Raw genomic sequence first — 20142 nt, 5'->3', positions numbered from 1 at the left:
TTTAACACCCCACTTACACCAAAGGACAGATCATCCAGACAGAAAATAAATAGGGAAACACAGATTTAAATGACACAATAGACCAGATAGATTTAATTGATAGTTATAGACGTTCCACAAAAAAGCAGCAGAAGATATTTTCACCTCAGTGCACACAGAACATTCTCCAGGATAGATCACACCTTGGGTCACAAATCAACCTTCAGAAAACTTAAGAAAATTGAAATCATATCAAGCATCTTTTCTGACCACAACACTATGAGGTTAGAAATCAGTTACAGGAAAAACCTGTAAAAATCACAAACACAAGGAGGCTAAACAGTACACTGCTAAATAACCAAGAGATCACTGAACAAATCAAAGAAGAAAAAAAAGAAAATACATAGAAACGAATGACAATGAAAAAACGATGACCCAATACCTTTCAGACGCAGCAAAAGAAGTTCTAAGAGGAAAGTTTATAGAAATTCAACCTCATCTTAAGAAACAAGAAAAATCTCAAATAAACAATCTAACCTTACAGCTAAAGCCACTAGAGAAAGAAGAACAAACAAAACTCAATGGTAGTAGAAGGAAAGAAATCATAAAGATAAGAGAAGAAATAAATGAAATAGAGACAAAGAAAACAATAGCAAAGATCACTAAGATGGAAAGTTGGTTCTTTGAGAAGATAAAAAATAAAATGACAAACCTTTAGCCAAACTCATCAAGAAAAAAAGGAAGAGGACTCACATCAATAAAATTAGAAATGAAAAAGGAGAAATTACAATGGACACAGCAGAAATATAAAAAAGATCATAAGAGACTACTACAAGCAACTATATGCCAATAAAATGGACAACATGGAAGAAATGGACAAATTATTGGAAAGGTACAACTTTCTAAGCCTGAACAAGGAAGAATGACAAAATATAAACAGGCCAATCACAAGTAATGAAATTGAAACTGTAATGAAAAATTTTCCAACAAACAAGAGTCCAGGATCAGATGGTTTCACAGGCAAATTCTACCAAATATTAAGAGAAGAGCTAACACCTTTCCTTCTCAAACTCTTCCAAAATATTGCAGAGGGAGGGCATTTCTGAACTCATTCCACAAGGCCACCATCACCCTGATACCAAAACCAGACAAAGAGATCACAAAAAAAGAAAATCACAGATCAATATCACTGATGAACATAGACACAAAAATCCTGAACAAAATACTAGCAAACAGAATCCAACAACACATTAAAATGATTATACACCATGATCAAGTGGGATTTATCTCAGGAATGAAAGGATTATTCAATATATGCAAATCAAACAATATGGTACACCATAATAACAAATTAAAGAATGAAAACCATGTGATCATGTCAATAGATGCAGAAAAAGCTTTTGACAAAATTCAACACCCATTTATGATAAAAACTCTCCAGAAACTGGGCATAGAGGGAACATACTTCAACATAGTAAAGGCCATATGTGACAAACCCACAGCAAACATCATTCTCAATGCTGAAAAACTGAAATCACTTCCTCTAAGATCAGGAACAAGACAAGGATGTCCACTCTCACCACTCTTATTCAACATAGTTTTGGAAGTTCTAGTCATGCAAATCAGAGAAGAAAAAGAAATAAAACGAATACAAATTGGAAAAGAAGAAGTAAAACTGTCACTGTTTGCAGGTTCTGTGATACTATACATAGAAAATCCTAAAGATGCCACAAGAAAACAATGAGAACTAATCAATGAATTTGGTAAAGTTGCAGGATATGAAATTAATGTGCAGAAAACTCTCACATTCCTATACACTAACAACAAAAGATCAGAAGGAGAAATTAAGGAAACAATCCCATTTACTATTGCAACAAAAAGAAAAAAAACAGCTAGGAATAAACCTACCTAAGGGGGCAAAAGACCTGTATGCAGAAAAGTATAAAACACTGGTGCAAGAAATCAAAGATGACGCAAACAGATGGAGAAATATGCCATGTTCTTGGATTGGAAGAATCAATAATGTGAAAATGATTATACCATCCAAAGCAATCTACAGATCCACTGCAATACCTATCAAATTACGAATGAGATTCTTCACAGAATTAGAACAAACAATTTTACAACTTGTATGGAAACACAAAAGACCTCGAATAGCAAAAGCAATCTTGAGAAAGAAAAATGCATCTGGAGGAATCAGACTTCATCACTTCAGACTATACTACAAACCTACAGCAATCAAGATAGTATGGTACTGGCACAAAAACAGAAACACAGATTAATGGAACAGGATAGAAAGCCCAGAGATAAACCCATGCACCTGTGGTCACCTTATCTTTGACAAAGGAGGCAAGAATATACAATGGAGAAAAGACAGCCTCTTCAATAAGTGGTGCTGGGAAAACTGGACAGCTACATGTGAAAGAATGAAATTAGAACATTATTTAACACCATACACAAGAAACTCATAATGGATTAAAGAGCTTAATGTAGGACTGGACACTATAAAATGCTTAGAGGAAAAACACTCCCTGAGATAAACCACAGTAAGATCTTTTATGACCCACCTACTATAGTAATGAAAGTAAAAACAAAATTAACAAATGAGCCCTAATTAAAATTAAAAAACTTTTGCAAAGCAAAGGAAAGTATAAACAAGACGAAAAGACAACCCTCAGAATGGGAAAAAAATATTTGCAAATGAAGCAACGGACAAAGGATTAATCTCCAAAATATTCAAAGAGCTCATGCAGCTCAATATCAAAAAAGCAAACAACCCAATCCAAAAATGGGCAGAAGACCTAAATAGACATTTCTCCAAAGAAGACATACAGATGGCCAAGGAGCACATGAAAAGATGCTCAACATCACTAATATTCAGAGAAATGCAAAACAAAACTACAATGAGGTGTCATCTCACACAGGTCAGAAAGGCCATCATCAATAAATCTACAAACAATAAATGCTGGAGATGGTGTGGAGAAAAGGGAACCCTCTTGCACTGTTAGTGGGAATGTAAACTGACACAGCCACTGTGGAGAACAGTATGGGAGTTCCTTTTAAAAACTAAAAATAGAACTAGCATATGACCCAGTATGAACATATACCCTGAGAAAACCATAATTCAAAAGACACAAGTACCCCAATGTTCATTACAGCAATATTTACAATAGCCAGGACATGGAAGCAACCTAAATGTCCAACAACAAATGAATGGATAAAGAAGATGTGGTACATATATACAATGAAATATTACTCAGCCATTAAAAGGAATGAAATTGGGTCATTTGTAGAGACGTGGGTGGAGTTAGAGTCTGTCATACAGAGTGAAGTAAGTCAGGAAGAGAAAAACATATATCATATATTAATGCATGTATGTGGAATCTAGAAAAATGGTACAGAAGAACCTATTTCCATGTCAGGAACAGAGTTGCAGACATAGAGAATGGACATGTGGACACAGAGGGGGAAGGGGAGGGTAGGATGAATTGGGAGATTAGGACTGACATATATACACTACCATATGTAAAATAGATAGCTAGTAGAAGCCTGTTGCATAGCAGAGGAAGCTCAGCTCAGTGCTCTGTGATGACCTAGATGAGTGGGATGGGGGGTGGGAGGGAGGTCCAAGAGGGAGGGGATATATATATATATATATATATATATATATATATATATATATATATATATATATATATATCTGATTCACTTCTTTGTACAGCAGAAATTAACACAACATTGTAAAGCAATTATACGTTAATAAAAAATTGAGTAAGAGGACAAAAACATTTATAAGCTGCATAAGATCAGGAAAGTAATAATTTTGCTCCCAATACATATTAGATCATAGCTAAAGATGGCATAAATAGGAAACCAGAGACTCAATGCTAAAGTTCATACACAATTACCTAATTAAAGTCAAGTTATGTATTGACTGGTAGGAATAAGTTATGGCCTAAAGCTGTTATTTAGGAAAGTGAGTAATCTTGACTTGCCTATATACTGCTGCTGGGCGTACACACTGGAAGAATCTTTGACCAAGTAACTACACTTTTGGGAATCCATCTTACAGAACTACTTGTATAAGAATGCAAAGAGAATACAAACAAGGATATTTACTTCAGTGCTGTTTGTCCCAGTGGAAATTTGGAAACAACCTGAAAACCCAAAACAACTAAAAGGGATTTGGTTAAAAATTTTAAGGTAAATGGGGCACTATGCAGCCTTTTTAATAAAATGATATAGAACAGTGTGCACTTGTATTGATCATATAGTATACACATTGTTGGAAAAAAACATACACATATATATCAATGTCATTACATGTGTAAAAATGTTTGGAAGGATACATTCCAAGCAATTAGCAGTGGAGATCAGTATCAGGGGAAAGAGAAGTGAGTGAGAGCCTTTGACATTTTCTCTTATACACCTATATAATTCTGTGTTGCTAAATTAAAAAAAAATAGTTAAATATTACTTTGGTAAATAAAATAAGAAATATCTATACTTTATTTTAATAAAACATTTATTAAATTATTTTGAATTCTAGGTCCATAATTTAGTAAGCTGACAAACTAAATAAAAGCAACAGAATGAAAGTTTTAGATACTTGGACCCGTTAATTGGCTTCTACTAAAGAGCACAAGAAATCCATTTTCCATGTTAATCAAACACTGCCCCTCCCACATAAAAGGGAGTATTTTTGCTGGGTGTGAGTCTACATATTTCATTTGCTAGCACTGAAAACTTTGGTTTAATTAGAATCCATTTTGATTATAATATGTTTACTTTATATTCATAAAATAATGAAAAATGAAACTTCACTCTGGAAATTAAAATGCATATTCTTGAACAGAGGGGGAGTATTATAACGCACAATTAGGAGTACAATCACTGGATTTAAAAATATAGAGCAATTCTGTTGAATTAAAACCCCTTAACTAGTTCCCTAACTAAAATTATGCAGGAAAATCATAGTCAAAGCTTTTAAAATATAGAGTAGGTCCTTAATCTAGTTCTATTATTAGAGAAGACAAATTTTTGAGAACGAAGAATAAATCTCAAAAGTATTTGCCTTTTCATATTTCTAGCCTATTACTTTTGTTTCCACCCACAAAAAAGAAGAAAATAAATGAAGAGGCCACTAAATCAGGAATTTGTTAAGACATTTCTCCCCACTGAATCACTTGTTTTGCAAGTGACATTCCAGAATGGTTTAGGCAAGGTATGGGACAAAGTTGTTTTTACATATCAAGGGATCAGCTTTGCAAAAAAATAACCAAAGCCTCTGCACAATATATTTGGAGTGAATAATGAAGTTGTATTAAACAACAATTTAAAAATATATTCAATCTGATGGAATATATTCTTGTGAAACTTATTGTACTAATAACAATTCTCCTGCTATGAACAAATTAATAAGGGCCAACTCTTTCTTCAGTGAAATACATGCTTGAGCAAAACTCATGGATAAAGATAAATTCCTTGAGATCTCAGCTATCTTTTACTTTATTCCAGAATTCCTAATCTATGACATTAATTTCAGGGTTTGTAGAAATACGTAAGACAGTGTACTTTTTTATTCTAAAGCAAATAATGGGTTTGATTGGCTTTAAATAAACTTACCACATAGTTCTTCTGTGTCAAGATTGCTGAAAAGATGAAAAAAAGTATTATTATTTTGGTAACATTTAAGTTTTTAAATAGTTAAATACAGTTATTTCCCAATCTGTATTGTTATATTAATAGATGATATGTAGTTATGGTATTTTCTCTTATAGATTCTACACTGTTGAAGTAGTCAACCAAATATTAGCAATGATTGTCAGATTTTGTCTTTAAACAGATAATTCTTGGGATTTGTGTTTCCCCCAGGTCATGCTGGGGGAATACTGCATAATTTTAAAGAATGTAGGCTCTGGAGCCAGAACACTTGATTTGAAATCCTAACTCCACCGTTTACCATCTATGTGACCCTGAGTACTTTTCATCTATGTGTCTCAGTTCCTCAGTCCCAAGAAGGGGATAATAATAATTTCTGTTTCATAGGAATGCCATAGTATTTAAATTGGTTAATAAATATAAAGCAGTTAAAAGAGTAATTGGCACAAATTAAACAATTAATAAATGTTAGCTGTCATATTCCTGACTTGGCAGAACTGCTAGAACTTCCATATCTAAAATCACTTTTGGGTTAAGTTTGATTCAATGCTTATTTCAAATGATTTCTAAAATACAATGAAGAGTTACATTGCTTAATATTTACCTGTAAACAATAGAAACCCATTAGTATAATGAAAATAACTTCAGAAGAGCCAGATGAACTGTTAGCAGATATAATACATTACTATCAGAAGAATAATGCCTTGACAAAGGAAGATATGGTACAAGAATTCAAGAATGGTCCAATATCAAGCAATACATCATTATAACACTACATCATAATTTAAAGAAGAAAAACTATCATATTAACAAATACTAAATGGGAATTTAATAAAATTCAACATTCATTCCTATTTTTAAAATTTAAGTGAAATAGGAATGCAAGTAAATATTTTGAAGATGAAGACTAATAAAAACCAACTGCAAACATCAGTTAACGGGGAGCCGGAGGAAGATGGCGGAAGAGTAAGACGCGGAGATCACCTTCCTCCCCACAGATACATCAGAAATTCATCTACACGTGGAACAACTCCAACAGAACACCTACTGAACGCTGACAGAAGACCTCAGACCCCCCAAAAGGCAAGAAACTCCCCACATACCTGGGTAGGTCAAAAGAAAAAAAGAATAAACAGAGACAATAGGATATGGACGGGACCTGCACCAGTGGGAGGGAGCCGTGAAGGAGGGAAGGTTTCTACACACTACAAGCCCCTTCGAGGGCGGAGACTGCAGGTGGCGGAGGGGGAAAGCTTCGGAGTAGCGGAGGAGAGCACAGCAACAGGGGTGCGGAGGGCAAAGCGGAGAGATTCTGGCACAGAGGATCGGTGCCCTAAGGCACACACCAGCCCGAGAGGCTTGTCTGCTCGGCCGCCGGGGCGGGCGGGGCTGGGAGCTGAGGCTCGGGTATCGGCTTTCAGTCGGAGCGCAGGGAGAGGACTGGGGCTGGCGGCAGGAAGAGAGCCTGAAGGGGTTAGTGCTAGCCCGGAGGGAGTCCGGGGAAAGGGTCTGGAGCTACCGGAGAGGCAAGAGACTTTTTTCCCTTTTGTTGCCTGGTGCGCGAGGAGAGGGCATTACCCTCCCTCCCCTCTGCCTGAGCCAGAGCCCCCGAATCAGCGGCTCCTTTAAACCCGTCCTGTCTGAGCGAAGAACGGACGCCCTCCGGCGACCTACGCGCAGAGGCGGGGCCAGGTCCAAGGCTGAGACCCGGGAGTTCTGAGAGCAGAGACAGGGAAATCTCTCTGTGCAGCCTCGGAGGCAGTGGATTAAAGCTCCACGGTCCATTTGATGTGCCCTGCGTCTGTGGAGTGTATGAATGGACAGCGAATCATCCCAAATTGAGGAAGTGGACTTTGAGGACAAGATTTAAGACTTTCCCCCCTTTTTACAACGAATTATCCCAAATTAAGGAGGTGGACTTAGCAAGATTTCAGACTTCTCGCCCTTTTCCTCTTTTTACAACGAATTATCCCAAATCGAGGAGGTGGACTTGGAGAGCAAGATTTTTGATTTTTCCCCCTGCTCTCTTTTTGTGAATGTGTATGTGTAATCTTCTGTGTAAAATTCTCTCTGTATAGCTTTGCTTCCACCATATGTCCCAGGGTTCTATCGGTCCGGGTTTTTTTTTTCAATAATTACTTTTTAATTTTAATAACGCTACTATATTTCATACTTTATTCTATTTTACTTTACCTGCTCTTTCTTTTTTTCCTACCTTCCCTTCCTCCCTCCCTCCCTCTGCTCCTCCTTTCCTTCTTTCTTTTTCTTTCCTCCCTCCCTCCCTCCCACCCTTCTTCTTTCCACTTTCTTTTTCTTTCCTTCCTCCCTCCCTCCCTCCTGTCTTTCTTTCTTTCTTTCCTTCCTCCCTCCCTCCCTCCCTTCTTCCATTCACTCTTCCTTTTGCTTTCATTCCTCCCTCCCTCCCTCTTTTCTTTCCTTCTTTCTTTCCATCCTTCCTCCCTCCCTCCCTCCTTTCTTTCTTCCTTCCATTCTTCCCTTCTTCCTTTCTTTCCCTCTCTCTTTCTTTCTTCTACTAATTCTTTCTTTCTACTTTTTCTCACTGTTATTCTGAGCCGGGTGGATGAAAGGCTCTTGGTGCTGCAGCCAGGAGTCAGTGCTGTGCCTCTGAAGTGGGAGAGCCAACCTCAGGACACGGGTCCACAAGAGACCTCCCAAATCCACATAATATCAAGCAGCGAAAATCTCCCAGGGATCTCCATCTCAACACCAGCACCCAGCTTCAGTCAACGACCAGCAAGCTACAGTGCTGGTCACCCTATGCCAAGCAACTAGCAAGGCAGGAACACAACCCCACCCATTAGCAGAGAGGCTACCTAAAAACATAATAAGGCCACAGGCACCCCAAAACACACCACCAGACGCGGACCTGTCCACCAGAAAGACAAGATCGAGCCTCAACCACCAGAACACAGGCATTAGTCCCCCCCACCAGGAAGCCTACACAACCTACTGAAACAACTTTAGCCACGGGGGACAGATACCAAAAACAACGGGAACTACGAATCTGCAGCCTGCAAAAAGGAGACCCCAAACACAGTAACATAAGCAAAATGAGAAAGCAGAAAAACACACAGCAGGTGAAGGAGCAAGATAAAAACCTACCAGACCTAACAAATGAAGAGGTAATAGGCAGTCTACCTGAAAAAGAATTCAGAATAATGATAGTAAAGATGATCCAAAATCTTGGAAATAGAATGGACAAAATGCAAGAAACAGTTAACAAGGACCTAGAAGAACTAAAGATGAATCAAGCATCGATTAAAAACACAATAAATGAAATGAAAAATACTCTAGATGAGATCAATAGCAGAATAACTGAGGCAGAAGAACGGATAAGTGAGGTGGAAGATAAAATAGTGGAAATAACTGATGCAGAGCAAAATAAAGAAAAAGAATGAAAAGAATAGAGGACAGTCTCAGAGACCTCTGGGACAACATTAAACGCACCAACATTCGAATTATAGGGGTTCCAGAAGAAAAAGAGAAAAAGAAAGGGACTGAGAAAATATTTGAAGAGATTATAGTTGAAAACTTCCCTAATATGGGAAAGGAAATAGTTAATCAAGTCCAGGAGGCACAGAGAGTCCCATACAGAATAAATTCAAGTAGAAATACGCCAAGACACATATTAATCAAACTGTCAAAAATTAAACACAAAGAAATCATATTAAAAGCAGCAAGGGAAAAACAACAAATAACACACAAGGGAATCCCCATTAGGTTAACAGCTGATCTCTCAGTAGATACTCTACAAGCCAGAAGGGAGTGGCAGGACATAATTAAAGTGATGAAGGAGAGAAACCTGCAACCAAGATTACTCTACCCACCAAGGATCTCATTCAGATTTGATGGAGAAATTAAAACGTTTACAGACAAGGAAAAGCTGAGAGAGTTCAGCACCACCAAACCAGCTTTACAACAAATGCTAAAGGAACTTCTCTAGGCAAGAAACACAACAGAAGGAATATACCTAAAATAACGAACCCAAAGCAATTAAGGAAATGGGAATAGAAACATACATATCAATAATTACCTTAAATGTAAATGGACTAAATGCTCCCACCAAAAGACACAGATTGGCTGAATGGATACAAAAACAAGACCCATATATATGCTGTCTACAAGAGACCCACTTCAGACTTAGAGACACATACAGATTGAAAGTAAGGGGATGGAAAAAGATATTCCATGCAAATGGAAATCAAAAGAAAGCTGGAGTAGCAATTCTTATATCAGATAAAATAGACTTTAAAATAAAGACTATTAGAAGAGACAAAGAAGGACACTACATAACGATAAAGGGATCGATCCAAGAAGAAGATATAACAATTGTAAATATTTATGCACCCAACATAGGAGCACCTCAATACATAAGGCAAATACTAACAGCCATAAAAGGGGAAATCGACAGTAACACAATCATAGTAGGGGACTTTAACACCCCACTTTCACCAATGGACAGATCATCCAAAATGAAAATAAATAAGGAAACACAAGCTTTAAATGATACATTAAACAAGATGGACTTAGTTGATATTTATAGGACATTCCATCCAAAAACAACAGAATACACATTTTTCTCAAGTGCTCATGGAACATTCTCCAGGATAGATCATATCTTGGGTCACAAATCAAGCCTTGGTAAATTTAAGAAAATTGAAATTGTATCAAGTATCTTCTCCGACCACAATGTTATGAGACTAGACATCAATTACAGGAAAAGATCTGTAAAAAATACAAACACATGGAGGCTAAACAATACACTACTCAATAACGAACTGATCACTGAAGAAATCAAAGAGGAAATTAAAAACTACCTAGAAAAAAATGACAATGGAGACACGACGACTCAAAACCTATGGGACGCAGCAAAAGCAGTTTTAAGGGGGAAGTTTATAGCAATACAATCCCACCTTAAGAAACAGGAAACATTTCGAGTAAACAACCTGACCCTGCACCTAAAGCAATTAGAGAAAGAAGAACAAAAAACCCCCAAGGTTAGCAGAAGGAAAGGAATCATAAAGATCAGCTCAGAAATAAATGAAAAAGAAATGAAGGAAACAATAGCAAAGATCAATAAAACTAAAAGCTGGTTCTTTGAGAAGATAAACAAAATTGACAAACCATTAGCCAGACTCATCAAGAAAAAAAGGGAGAAGACTCAAATCAATAGAATTAGAAATGAAAAAGGAGAAGTAACAACTGACACTGCAGAAATACAAAAGATCATGAGAGATTACTATAAGCAACTCTATGCCAATAAAATAGACAACCTGGAAGAAATGGACAAATTCTTAGAAATGCACAACCTACCAAGACTGAATCAGGAAGAAATAGAAAATATGAATAGACCAATCACAAGCATTGAAATTGAAACTGTGATTAAAAATCTTCCATCAAACAAAAGCCCAGGACCAGATGGCTTCACAGGCGAATTCTATCAAACATTTAGAGAAGAGCTAACACCCATCCTTCTCAAACTCTTCCAAACTATATCAGAGGAAGGAACACTCCCAAACTCATTCTACGAAGCCACCATCACCTTGATACCAAAACCAGGCAAGGATGTCCCAAAGAAAGAAAACTACAGGCCAATATCACTGATGAACATAGATGCAAAAATCCTCAACAAAATACTAGCAAACAGAATCCAACAGCACATTAAAAGGATCATACACCATGATCAAGTGGGGTTTATTCCAGGAATGCAAGGATTCTTCAATATACACAAATCAATCAATGTGATACACCATATTAACAAATTGAAGAAGAAAAACCATATGATCATCTCAATAGATGCAGAGAAAGCTTTCGACAAAATTCAACATCCATTTATGATAAAAACCCTGCAGAAAGTAGGCATAGAGGGAACTTTCCTCAACATAATAAAGGCCATATATGACAAACCCACAGCCAACATTGTCCTCAATGGTGAAAAACTGAAACCATTTCCACTAAGATCAGGAACAAGACAAGGCTGCTCACTCTCACCACTCTTATTCAACCTAGTTTTGGAAGTTTTAGCCCCAGCAATCAGAGAAGAAAAGGAAATAAAAGGAATCCAAATTGGAAAAGAAGAAGTAAAGCTGTCACTGTTTGCAGATGACATGATGCTATACATAGAGAATCCTAAAGATGCTACCGAAAAACTACTAGAGCTAATCAATGAATTTGGTAAAGTAGCAGGATACAAAATTAATGCACAGAAATCTCTGGCATTCCTGTACACTAATGATGAAAAATCTGAAAATGAAATCAAGAAAACACTCCCATTTACCATTGCAACAAAAAGAATAAAATATCTAGGAATAAACCTACCTAAGGAGACAAAAGACCTGTATGCAGAAAATTATAAGACACTGATGAAAGAAATTAAAGAGGATACAAATAGATGGAGAGATATACCATGTTCCTGGATTGGAAGAATCAATATTGTGAAAATGACTCTACTACCCAAAGCAATCTACAGATTCAATGCAATCCCTATCAAACTACCACTGGCATTTTTCACAGAACTAGAACAAAAAATTTCAAAATTTGTTTGGAAAAACAAAAGACCCCAAATAGCCAAAGCAATCTTGAGAACGAAAAACGGAGCTGGAGGAATCAGGCTCCCTGACTGCAGACTATACTACAAAGCTACAGTAATTAAGACAGTGTGGTACTGGCATAAAAACAGAAAGATAGATCAGTGGATCAGGATAGAAAGCCCAGAGATAAACCCACGCACATATGGCCAACTTATCTTTGATAAAGGAGGCAGGAATGTACAGTGGAGAAAGGACAGCCTCTTCAATAAGTGGTGCCGGGAAAACTGGACAGGGACATGTAAAAGTATGAGATTAGATCATTCCCTAACACCATACACAAAAATAAGCTCAAAATGGATTAAAGACCTAAATGTAAGGCCAGAAACTATCAAATTCTTAGAGGAAAACATAGGCAGAACACTCTATGACATAAATCACAGCAAGATCCTTTTGGACCCACCTCCTAGAGAAATGGAAATAAAAACAAAGATAAACAAATGGGACCTAATGAAACTTCAAAGCTTTTGCACAGCAAAGGAAACCATAAACAAGACCAAAAGACAACCCTCAGAATGGGAGAAAATATTTGCAAATGAAGCAACTGACAAAGGATTAATCTCCAAAATTTATAAACAGCTCATGCAGCTCAATAGCAAAAAAACAAACAACCCAATCCAAAAATGGGCAGAAGACTTAAATAGGCATTTCTCCAAAGAAGATATACAGACTGCCAACAAACACATGAAAGAATGCTCAACATCATTAATCATTAGAGAAATGCAAATCAAAACTACAATGAGATATCATCTCACACCAGTCAGAATGGCCATCATCAAGAAATCTAGAAACAATAAATGCTGGAGAGGGTGTGGAGAAAAGGGAACACTCTTGCACTGCTGGTGGGAATGTGAATTGGTACAGCCACTATGGAGAACAGTATGGAGGTTCCTTAAAAAACTAAAAATAGAACTACCATATGACCCAGCAATCCCACTACTAGGCATATACCCTGAGAAAACCATAATTCAAAAAGAGACATGTACCAAAATGTTCATTGCAGCTCTATTCACAATAGCCCGGAGCTGGAAACAACCTAAGTGTCCATCATCGGATGAATGGATAAAGAAGATGTGGCACATATATACAATGGAATATTACTCAGCCATAAAAAGGAACGAAACTGAGCTATTTGTAATGAGGTGGATAGACCTAGAGTCTGTCATACAGAGTGAAGTAAGTCAGAAAGAGAAAGACAAATACCGTATGCTAACACATATATATGGAATTAAAAAAAAAAAATGTCATGAAGAACCTAGGGGTAAAACGGGAATAAATACACAGACCTACTTGAGAACGGACTTGAGGATATGGGGAGGGTGAAGGGTAAGCTGTGACAAACGAAAGAGAGGCATGGACATATATACACTACCAAACGTAAGGTAGATAGATAGTGGGAAGCAGCCGCAGAGCACAGGGAGATCAGCTCGGTGCTTTGTGACCGCCTGGAGGAGTGGGATAGGGAGGGTGGGAGGGAGGGAGACGCAATAGGGAAGGGATGTGGGAACAGATGTGTATGTATGACTGATTCACTTTGTTATAAAGCAGAAACTAATAAAAAATAAATAAATAAAAAAGGAAAAAAAAAAACATCAGTTAACGGAAAATCTTTGACTGCATACAGATGGTACATGTCAAAACTCAATGTAAATAAACTTTATAATTCAGTCCTCCTTTAAGAAGTAGTCAGGTTGATAGACAAGAGGGACACTGGTGTAAGCTTTCAAACACCAGTCCTTTTACCATTTCCAATCACTAAATTTGTTATATAATTTTAAACTCAGGATTTTATCTTAGGACATTGAATATTTGATCCTGGGCAAATGACATCTCCATACTAGAGTAAATCTTTTTCTAGAGTAGTATTTGCCATCAGATAGAATATGCAAAGTCTTCTGTAATAGCTTTGGTGTGGACTCCTCTTCGTTCATTTATTTATCCCACAAACATATACTGCTATGTGTCAGGCATTGTTCTAACTGCCATAGATAAACAGGTTTCACGAACTACTGAGATGAATATCTCAGATCTCTAGTCTCTAGCAGCTCAATTTAAAGGTAGACTTTGCAATAAAATAGTCAGGGGGGTAGTGGTTAACTGGCAAAAGTTATCAGGGGCTATATAATAGAGGATAAAATTTGAAGACTAATTCTCAGCGTTAAATACAAGTAAAAAAGACAAAGAAAGGAGGAAAATTCCAGTTAGAGAAATACCATTTGCAATAAAAATTTGAAGTGTTTAAGAGTATGTTACAAAATTTCTAAATTACTAAGCTGCTCAGAAAACTGAGTAATTCCTGTGGCTAGAATATAACTCATTATGAAAAAAATCAGACTAAAAAATGAAAAGCCTCATTTGATAGTCTAAGAAATTTCTACTTTATCTTTTTGTCTATTTGGAATCAAAGAATTTAAAGGTGAATGGTATGAACTACAGTCTGGGCAAGAGTGTGGCAAGGAGGGCTCAAGGCCATCCACGGAGGGCAAGAAGAAATAATTTTTATTTTTCTTGGAAAAATGTATTTTTTTATTTATTTATTTTCCTAGAGTTTCATTGAGGTATAACTGACATACAGCACTGTATAAATTTAAGGTATACAAAATAATGATTTCACTTATATACATCAGGACATGATTATCATAATATGCTTGGTGAACATCCATCATCTCATACAGATACAAAATTAAAGAAACTAAATTTTTTTCCTCCTGATGAGAACTCAGAATTTACTCTCTTAAAAAATTTCATATATAATATACACAGTGTTAATTAAATTTATCATGTAGTACATTATATCCCTAGTACTTATATACCTTGTAACTGAAAGTTTGTACTTTTTGACTGACTTCCTCCAATTCCCCCTTCCCCAACACCCTGCCTCTGTAACCACAAAACTGATCTCTCTTTCTATGAGTTTGTTTGTTTGGGGAGTATAATTGACCTACAACTCTGTTAGTTACTGTTACACAACATAGTGATTCAGTATTTCTATACATTTAGAATAATCCCCATTATAAGTCCAGTTAAGTTCTGTCACCATACAAAGATATTATATAAGTAATGACTATATACCCCACGTTATACATTTCATACACGTAACTAATTAATTTTGCAACCGGAAGTTTATACCTCCTAATCTCCCCCGCCTATTTCTTTCCTCCCCCCACTCCCTCCCCCTGGCAACCACCACTTCGTTCTCTGCATCTGTTTCTGTTTCTGTTTTATTATGTTTGTTCATTTGTTTTGTTTCTTACATTCCACATATAAGTGAAACCATACAATATTTGTCTTTCTCTGTCTGTTTCCTTCACTTAGGATAATACTCTCTAGGTCCATTCATGTTGTCTCAAATGGCAAGACTGTATTCTTTTTTTGTGACTAATATTCATGTATATTTATGTATATATGTCATATCCTTTATCCATTCATCTATCAATAAACACTCAGGTTGCTTCCATATCTTAACTATTGTAAATAATGCTGCAATGAACATAGGGCTGCATATATCATTTCTTTTTTCCAAAAATAATAACCAGCATTTATTGACTGTTTACTATGTTCCAGGTACTGCTATAAACATTTTATGTAAAAAATTATGTAACTTTTTATTATGGGAAATTTTAAACTGAAGAAATAAAGAAAAGATAATTATGGATAAACAACAAGGTCCTCCTGTATAGTACAGGAAGCTATATTCAATATCCTGTGATAAACCATAATGGAAAAGAAGCTGAAAAAGAATATATATATATATATATCTGAGTCAATTTGCTGTAAGCAGAAGTTAACACATTGTAAATCAACCATACATCAATAAATATTTTTAAAAGTTAAAAATCATTAAAAAAAACTTTATGTATGCGTTGCCCACCTTAAATCATTATCATCAACATTTTAACATTTGCCATATATGTTTTATTAACCACCATCATTCTCCTCCCTCAATTTTTTTTCTGGAGTATTTAAAGCAAATGCCAGATGTCCTATAATTCACTTATAAATATCTTAAATACATTCTTAACTTTTAAAATATATTAGCTATTTTAATCAATTTTTTTTCTGGAGTATTTAAAGCAAATGCCAGATGTCCTATAATTCACTCATAAATATCTTAAATACATTCTTAACTTTTAAAATATATTAGCTATTTTAATCATAAAAAGCAGATACTACTATTATTCCCATTTTACATATGTGTAAACTGAGGCAAATGTTATTGAGTGATTCAAACCCTGGAGTCTAATGGCCAGCCTCCAAGGTGACCCCTGACCCCTGCCTCCTGGTATTCATATTTTGTGTAAGTGCCCTCACACGTTACACCAGGGTGGGTCTGGGAGACCATGCATATATCTTTTCTAATTGGTGTTTTTGTTTTCTTCAGGAGTGGAATTAGTTCTATTTATAATTTTTTGAAGAATCTTCATACTGTATTCTACAGTGGCTGCACCAGTTTATATTTCCACAAACAGTGCATGAAGGTTCCCTTTTCTACACATCCTCACCAATACATATTATTTATTGTATTTTTGATAATAACCGTTCTGACAGGGGTGAGGTGATATCTCTTGTGGTTATGCTTTGCATTACCCTGATGATTTGATGTTGAATATTTTTCATGTACATGTTGGTGATCTGTATGTCTTCTTTGGAAAACTGTCTATTCAGATACTCTTCCCATTATTAATTGGGTTGTTTGCTATTTTGATGTTGAGTTGCACGAATTCTTTGCTATTTTGAATATTAAGCCCTTATCAGACATATCACTTGCAAATATCTTTTCCTATTCAGTACAATGCTTTTTAATTTTGTTGATAGTTTCCTTCACAGGACAAAAGCTTTTCAGTTTCACTTGTTTATTTTTGCTTTTATTTCCCTTGCCTGAGGAGAAAGATTAATAAAAATTACTAAGGTTGATGTCAAAGAGCATACTGCCTGTGTTTTCTTCTAGGAGCTTTGTGGCTTCAGGTCACACATTTAAGTCTTTAATCCATTTGAATTTATTTTGTGCACAGAGTGAGAGAGTAGTCCAGTTTGATTATTTTGCATGTAGCTGTCCAGTTTTCTGACCACCATTTATAGAAGAGGCTGTCTATTGCCCATTGTATATTCTTGTCTACTTTATCATAGATTATTTGAACAAAAAAGTGTAGTTTCACTTCTGGGCTCTCTATTCTGTTCCATTGATCTATTTGCCAGTACCATATTGTTTTGATTACTGTAGCTTTGCAGTACAGTTTCAAATCAGGGCGTGTGATACCTCCAGCTTTGTTCTTTCTCAAGATTATTTTGGCTATGCAGTGTCTTTTTCGTTTCCTTGCCATTTTAGGATTATTTGTTCTAGGTCAGTGAAAAATGCCATTGGTATTTTGATAGAGATTGCATTGAATTTGTAGATTGCCCTGATTTGTATGGTAATTTAAACAATATTAATTCTCCCAACCCAGAAACATTGTATATCTTTCCAGCTGTTTGTGTCATCAGCAATTTCTTTCATCAGTGTCTTATAGTTTTCCAAGTACAGGTATTTTACCTCTTAGTTCAATTTATTTCAAGGTTTTTTATTCTTTTTGATATGATTTTGAATGGGATTATTTTCTTAATTTCTCTTTCTGATAGTTCATTGTTAGTGTATATAAATGCAACAGGTTTCTATGTATTAATTTTGTATCCTGCAACTTTACCAAGTTAATCAATTAGTTCTAGTAGTTTTGGGGTAGTGTATTTAGGATTTTCTATGTACAGTATCATGTCATTTTCAAACAGTGACTTTTTACTTCTTCCATTTCAATTTTGATCTTTTTTTATTTCTTTCTCTTGTGCGATTGCTGTGGCTAGGTTTTCCAATATTATGTTGAATAAAAGTGGCAAGATTGGACATCCTTATGTTGTTCTTGATCTTGTTCTTAGAGATTTTCACCATTGAGTATGATGTTACTTGTGGGCTTGTCATATATGGCCCTTTATTATGTTGTGGTATGTGTGTTCCATAACCAGTCTGTTGAGAGTTTTATCATAAATGAATGTTGAATTTTGTCAAAAGGTTTTTATGTACCTATTAAGATGATCATATGATTTTTATTCTTCAACCTGTTAATATGTTTTATCACATGGATTGATTTATGGATATTGAGCCATCCTTCCATCCCTGGGATAAATCTCACTTGATCATGGTGCATGAACTTTTAGATGTATTGTTGAATTTGCTTTGCTAAAGTTTTGTTGAGGATATTTACATTTATGTTCTTCAGTGATATTGGCCTGTAATTTTCTTTTTTTGTGATATCTTTTCGGGTTTTGGCATCAGGGTGATGCTGGTCCTATAGAATAAGTTTGGAAATGTTTCTTCCACTGCAATTGTTTGGAATCGTTTGCAATAGATAGGTGTTAACTGTTCTCTAAATGTTTGGTGTAATTCATCTGTGAGGCCTGAACTTTTGTTTGTCAGGAGTATTTTTTATTACTGATTCATTTTCATTAAGAGTAGTTGGTCTGCTCATATTGTCTATTTCTTCCTCATTCACTCTTGAGAGATTGTATATTTCTAGACATAAGCTTTCTTCAAACTTGTCCACTTTATTGGCAATTGTTCATAGTAATATCTTATGATACTCTGTATATCTGTGATGTTGGCTGTAACTTCCCTTCTTTCATTTCTGTTTTATTGATTTAGACCTTCTCTCTCTTTTTCTTGATGAGACTGTTAAAGTTTTATCAATTTTGTTTTCCTTTTCAAAGAACAGCTCTTAGTTTCATTTAACTTTTTTCTTTCTTTCATTTATTTCTGATCTGATATTTATGATATTTATGATTTGTTTCCTTCTACTAACTTTGGGTTTCTTTTATTCTTCTTTTTCTAGTTCATTTAAGTGTAAGATTATGTTGCTTATTTAAGATTTTTCTTGTTCCCTGAGGAAGGCTTGTATCACTGTAAACTTCCCTCTTAGAACTCCTTTTGCTGCATCTCATAGATTTTGGATTATTATATTTTCATATTCATTTGTCTCCAGGTATTTTTTAATTTCTTCTTCAATTTCTTCAGCGAACCTTTGGTTCTTTAGTAGCATTTTGTTTAACCTCCATGTGTTTGTGTTTTTTGCAGTTTTTCTCTTTTAGTTTATTTCTAGTCTCAGAGTCCTGTGGTCATAAAATATTCTTGACATGATTTCAATTTTCTTAAATGTACTGAGACTTGTTTTGTGACTGAGTATGTGATGTATCCTGGAGAATGTTCCATGTGCACTTGAAAATAAAGTGTGTTTTGCTGTTTGGGGATGAAATGGTCATTTGTCCTAAAGTGTCATTTAAGGCCAATGTTACTTTATTGATTTTCTGTCTGAATGATCTGTCCATTGATCTAAGTAGGGTGTCAAAGGCTCTTACTAACATTTTGTTAGTGTCAATTTCTCCTCTTATGCCTGTTGATATTTCCTATGTAATTAGGTGCTTCCATGTTGGGTGCATATATATTTATAATTGCTGTATCCTCTTCTTTGATTGTTCCCTTGATCATTATGTAATGTCCTTCCTTGTCTCTTTATACAATCATTGTTTTAAAGTCTATTTTTTCTTATATAAATATTGCTACCCGGGCTTTCTTTTCATTTCCTTTTGCATGGAATACATCTTCCCATCCCCTCACTTTCAGTCTTTGTGTGTCTTTAGATCTGATGTGAGTCTTTCATAGGCAGCATAGATATGGGTCTTGTTTTTGAATCCATTCAGCCTCTCTATGTCCTTTGATTAGAACATTTCATCCATTTACATTTATAATTATTGACAGGTATGTACCTATTGCTGTTTTGTTAATTGTTTTTGGTTTGTTTTTGCAGTTCTTTATTACTTTTTCTTTTGCACTTTTCCAAGGAGATTTGGTGACAATGGTTAGGGTTATGTT

The 20142-nt window shown here is 35.6% G+C and overlaps 1 protein-coding gene across 1 annotated transcript in view; it reads right to left on the bottom strand.

Annotated features, from left to right (window-relative positions):
- Nucleotides 1–20142, bottom strand: part of NECAB1 (N-terminal EF-hand calcium binding protein 1) — a gene marked incomplete at both ends in the record, with an annotated part of 251412 nt that overhangs the window by 135357 nt on the left and 95913 nt on the right. Inside the window, one exon of the mRNA XM_079722340.1 lies at nucleotides 5605–5630. Coding sequence (XP_079578466.1) covers nucleotides 5605–5630 — 26 coding nt within the window. The remainder of the gene's footprint in view (nucleotides 1–5604; nucleotides 5631–20142) is intronic.

This window comes from Hyperoodon ampullatus, assembly GCF_949752795.1.
Source record: "Hyperoodon ampullatus genome assembly, chromosome: 17".
NCBI classification, from domain to species: Eukaryota; Metazoa; Chordata; class Mammalia; order Artiodactyla; family Ziphiidae; genus Hyperoodon; species Hyperoodon ampullatus.
Note: the sequence above shows the minus strand (reverse complement) of the source record. Positions and strands in the feature narration are given on the sequence as shown.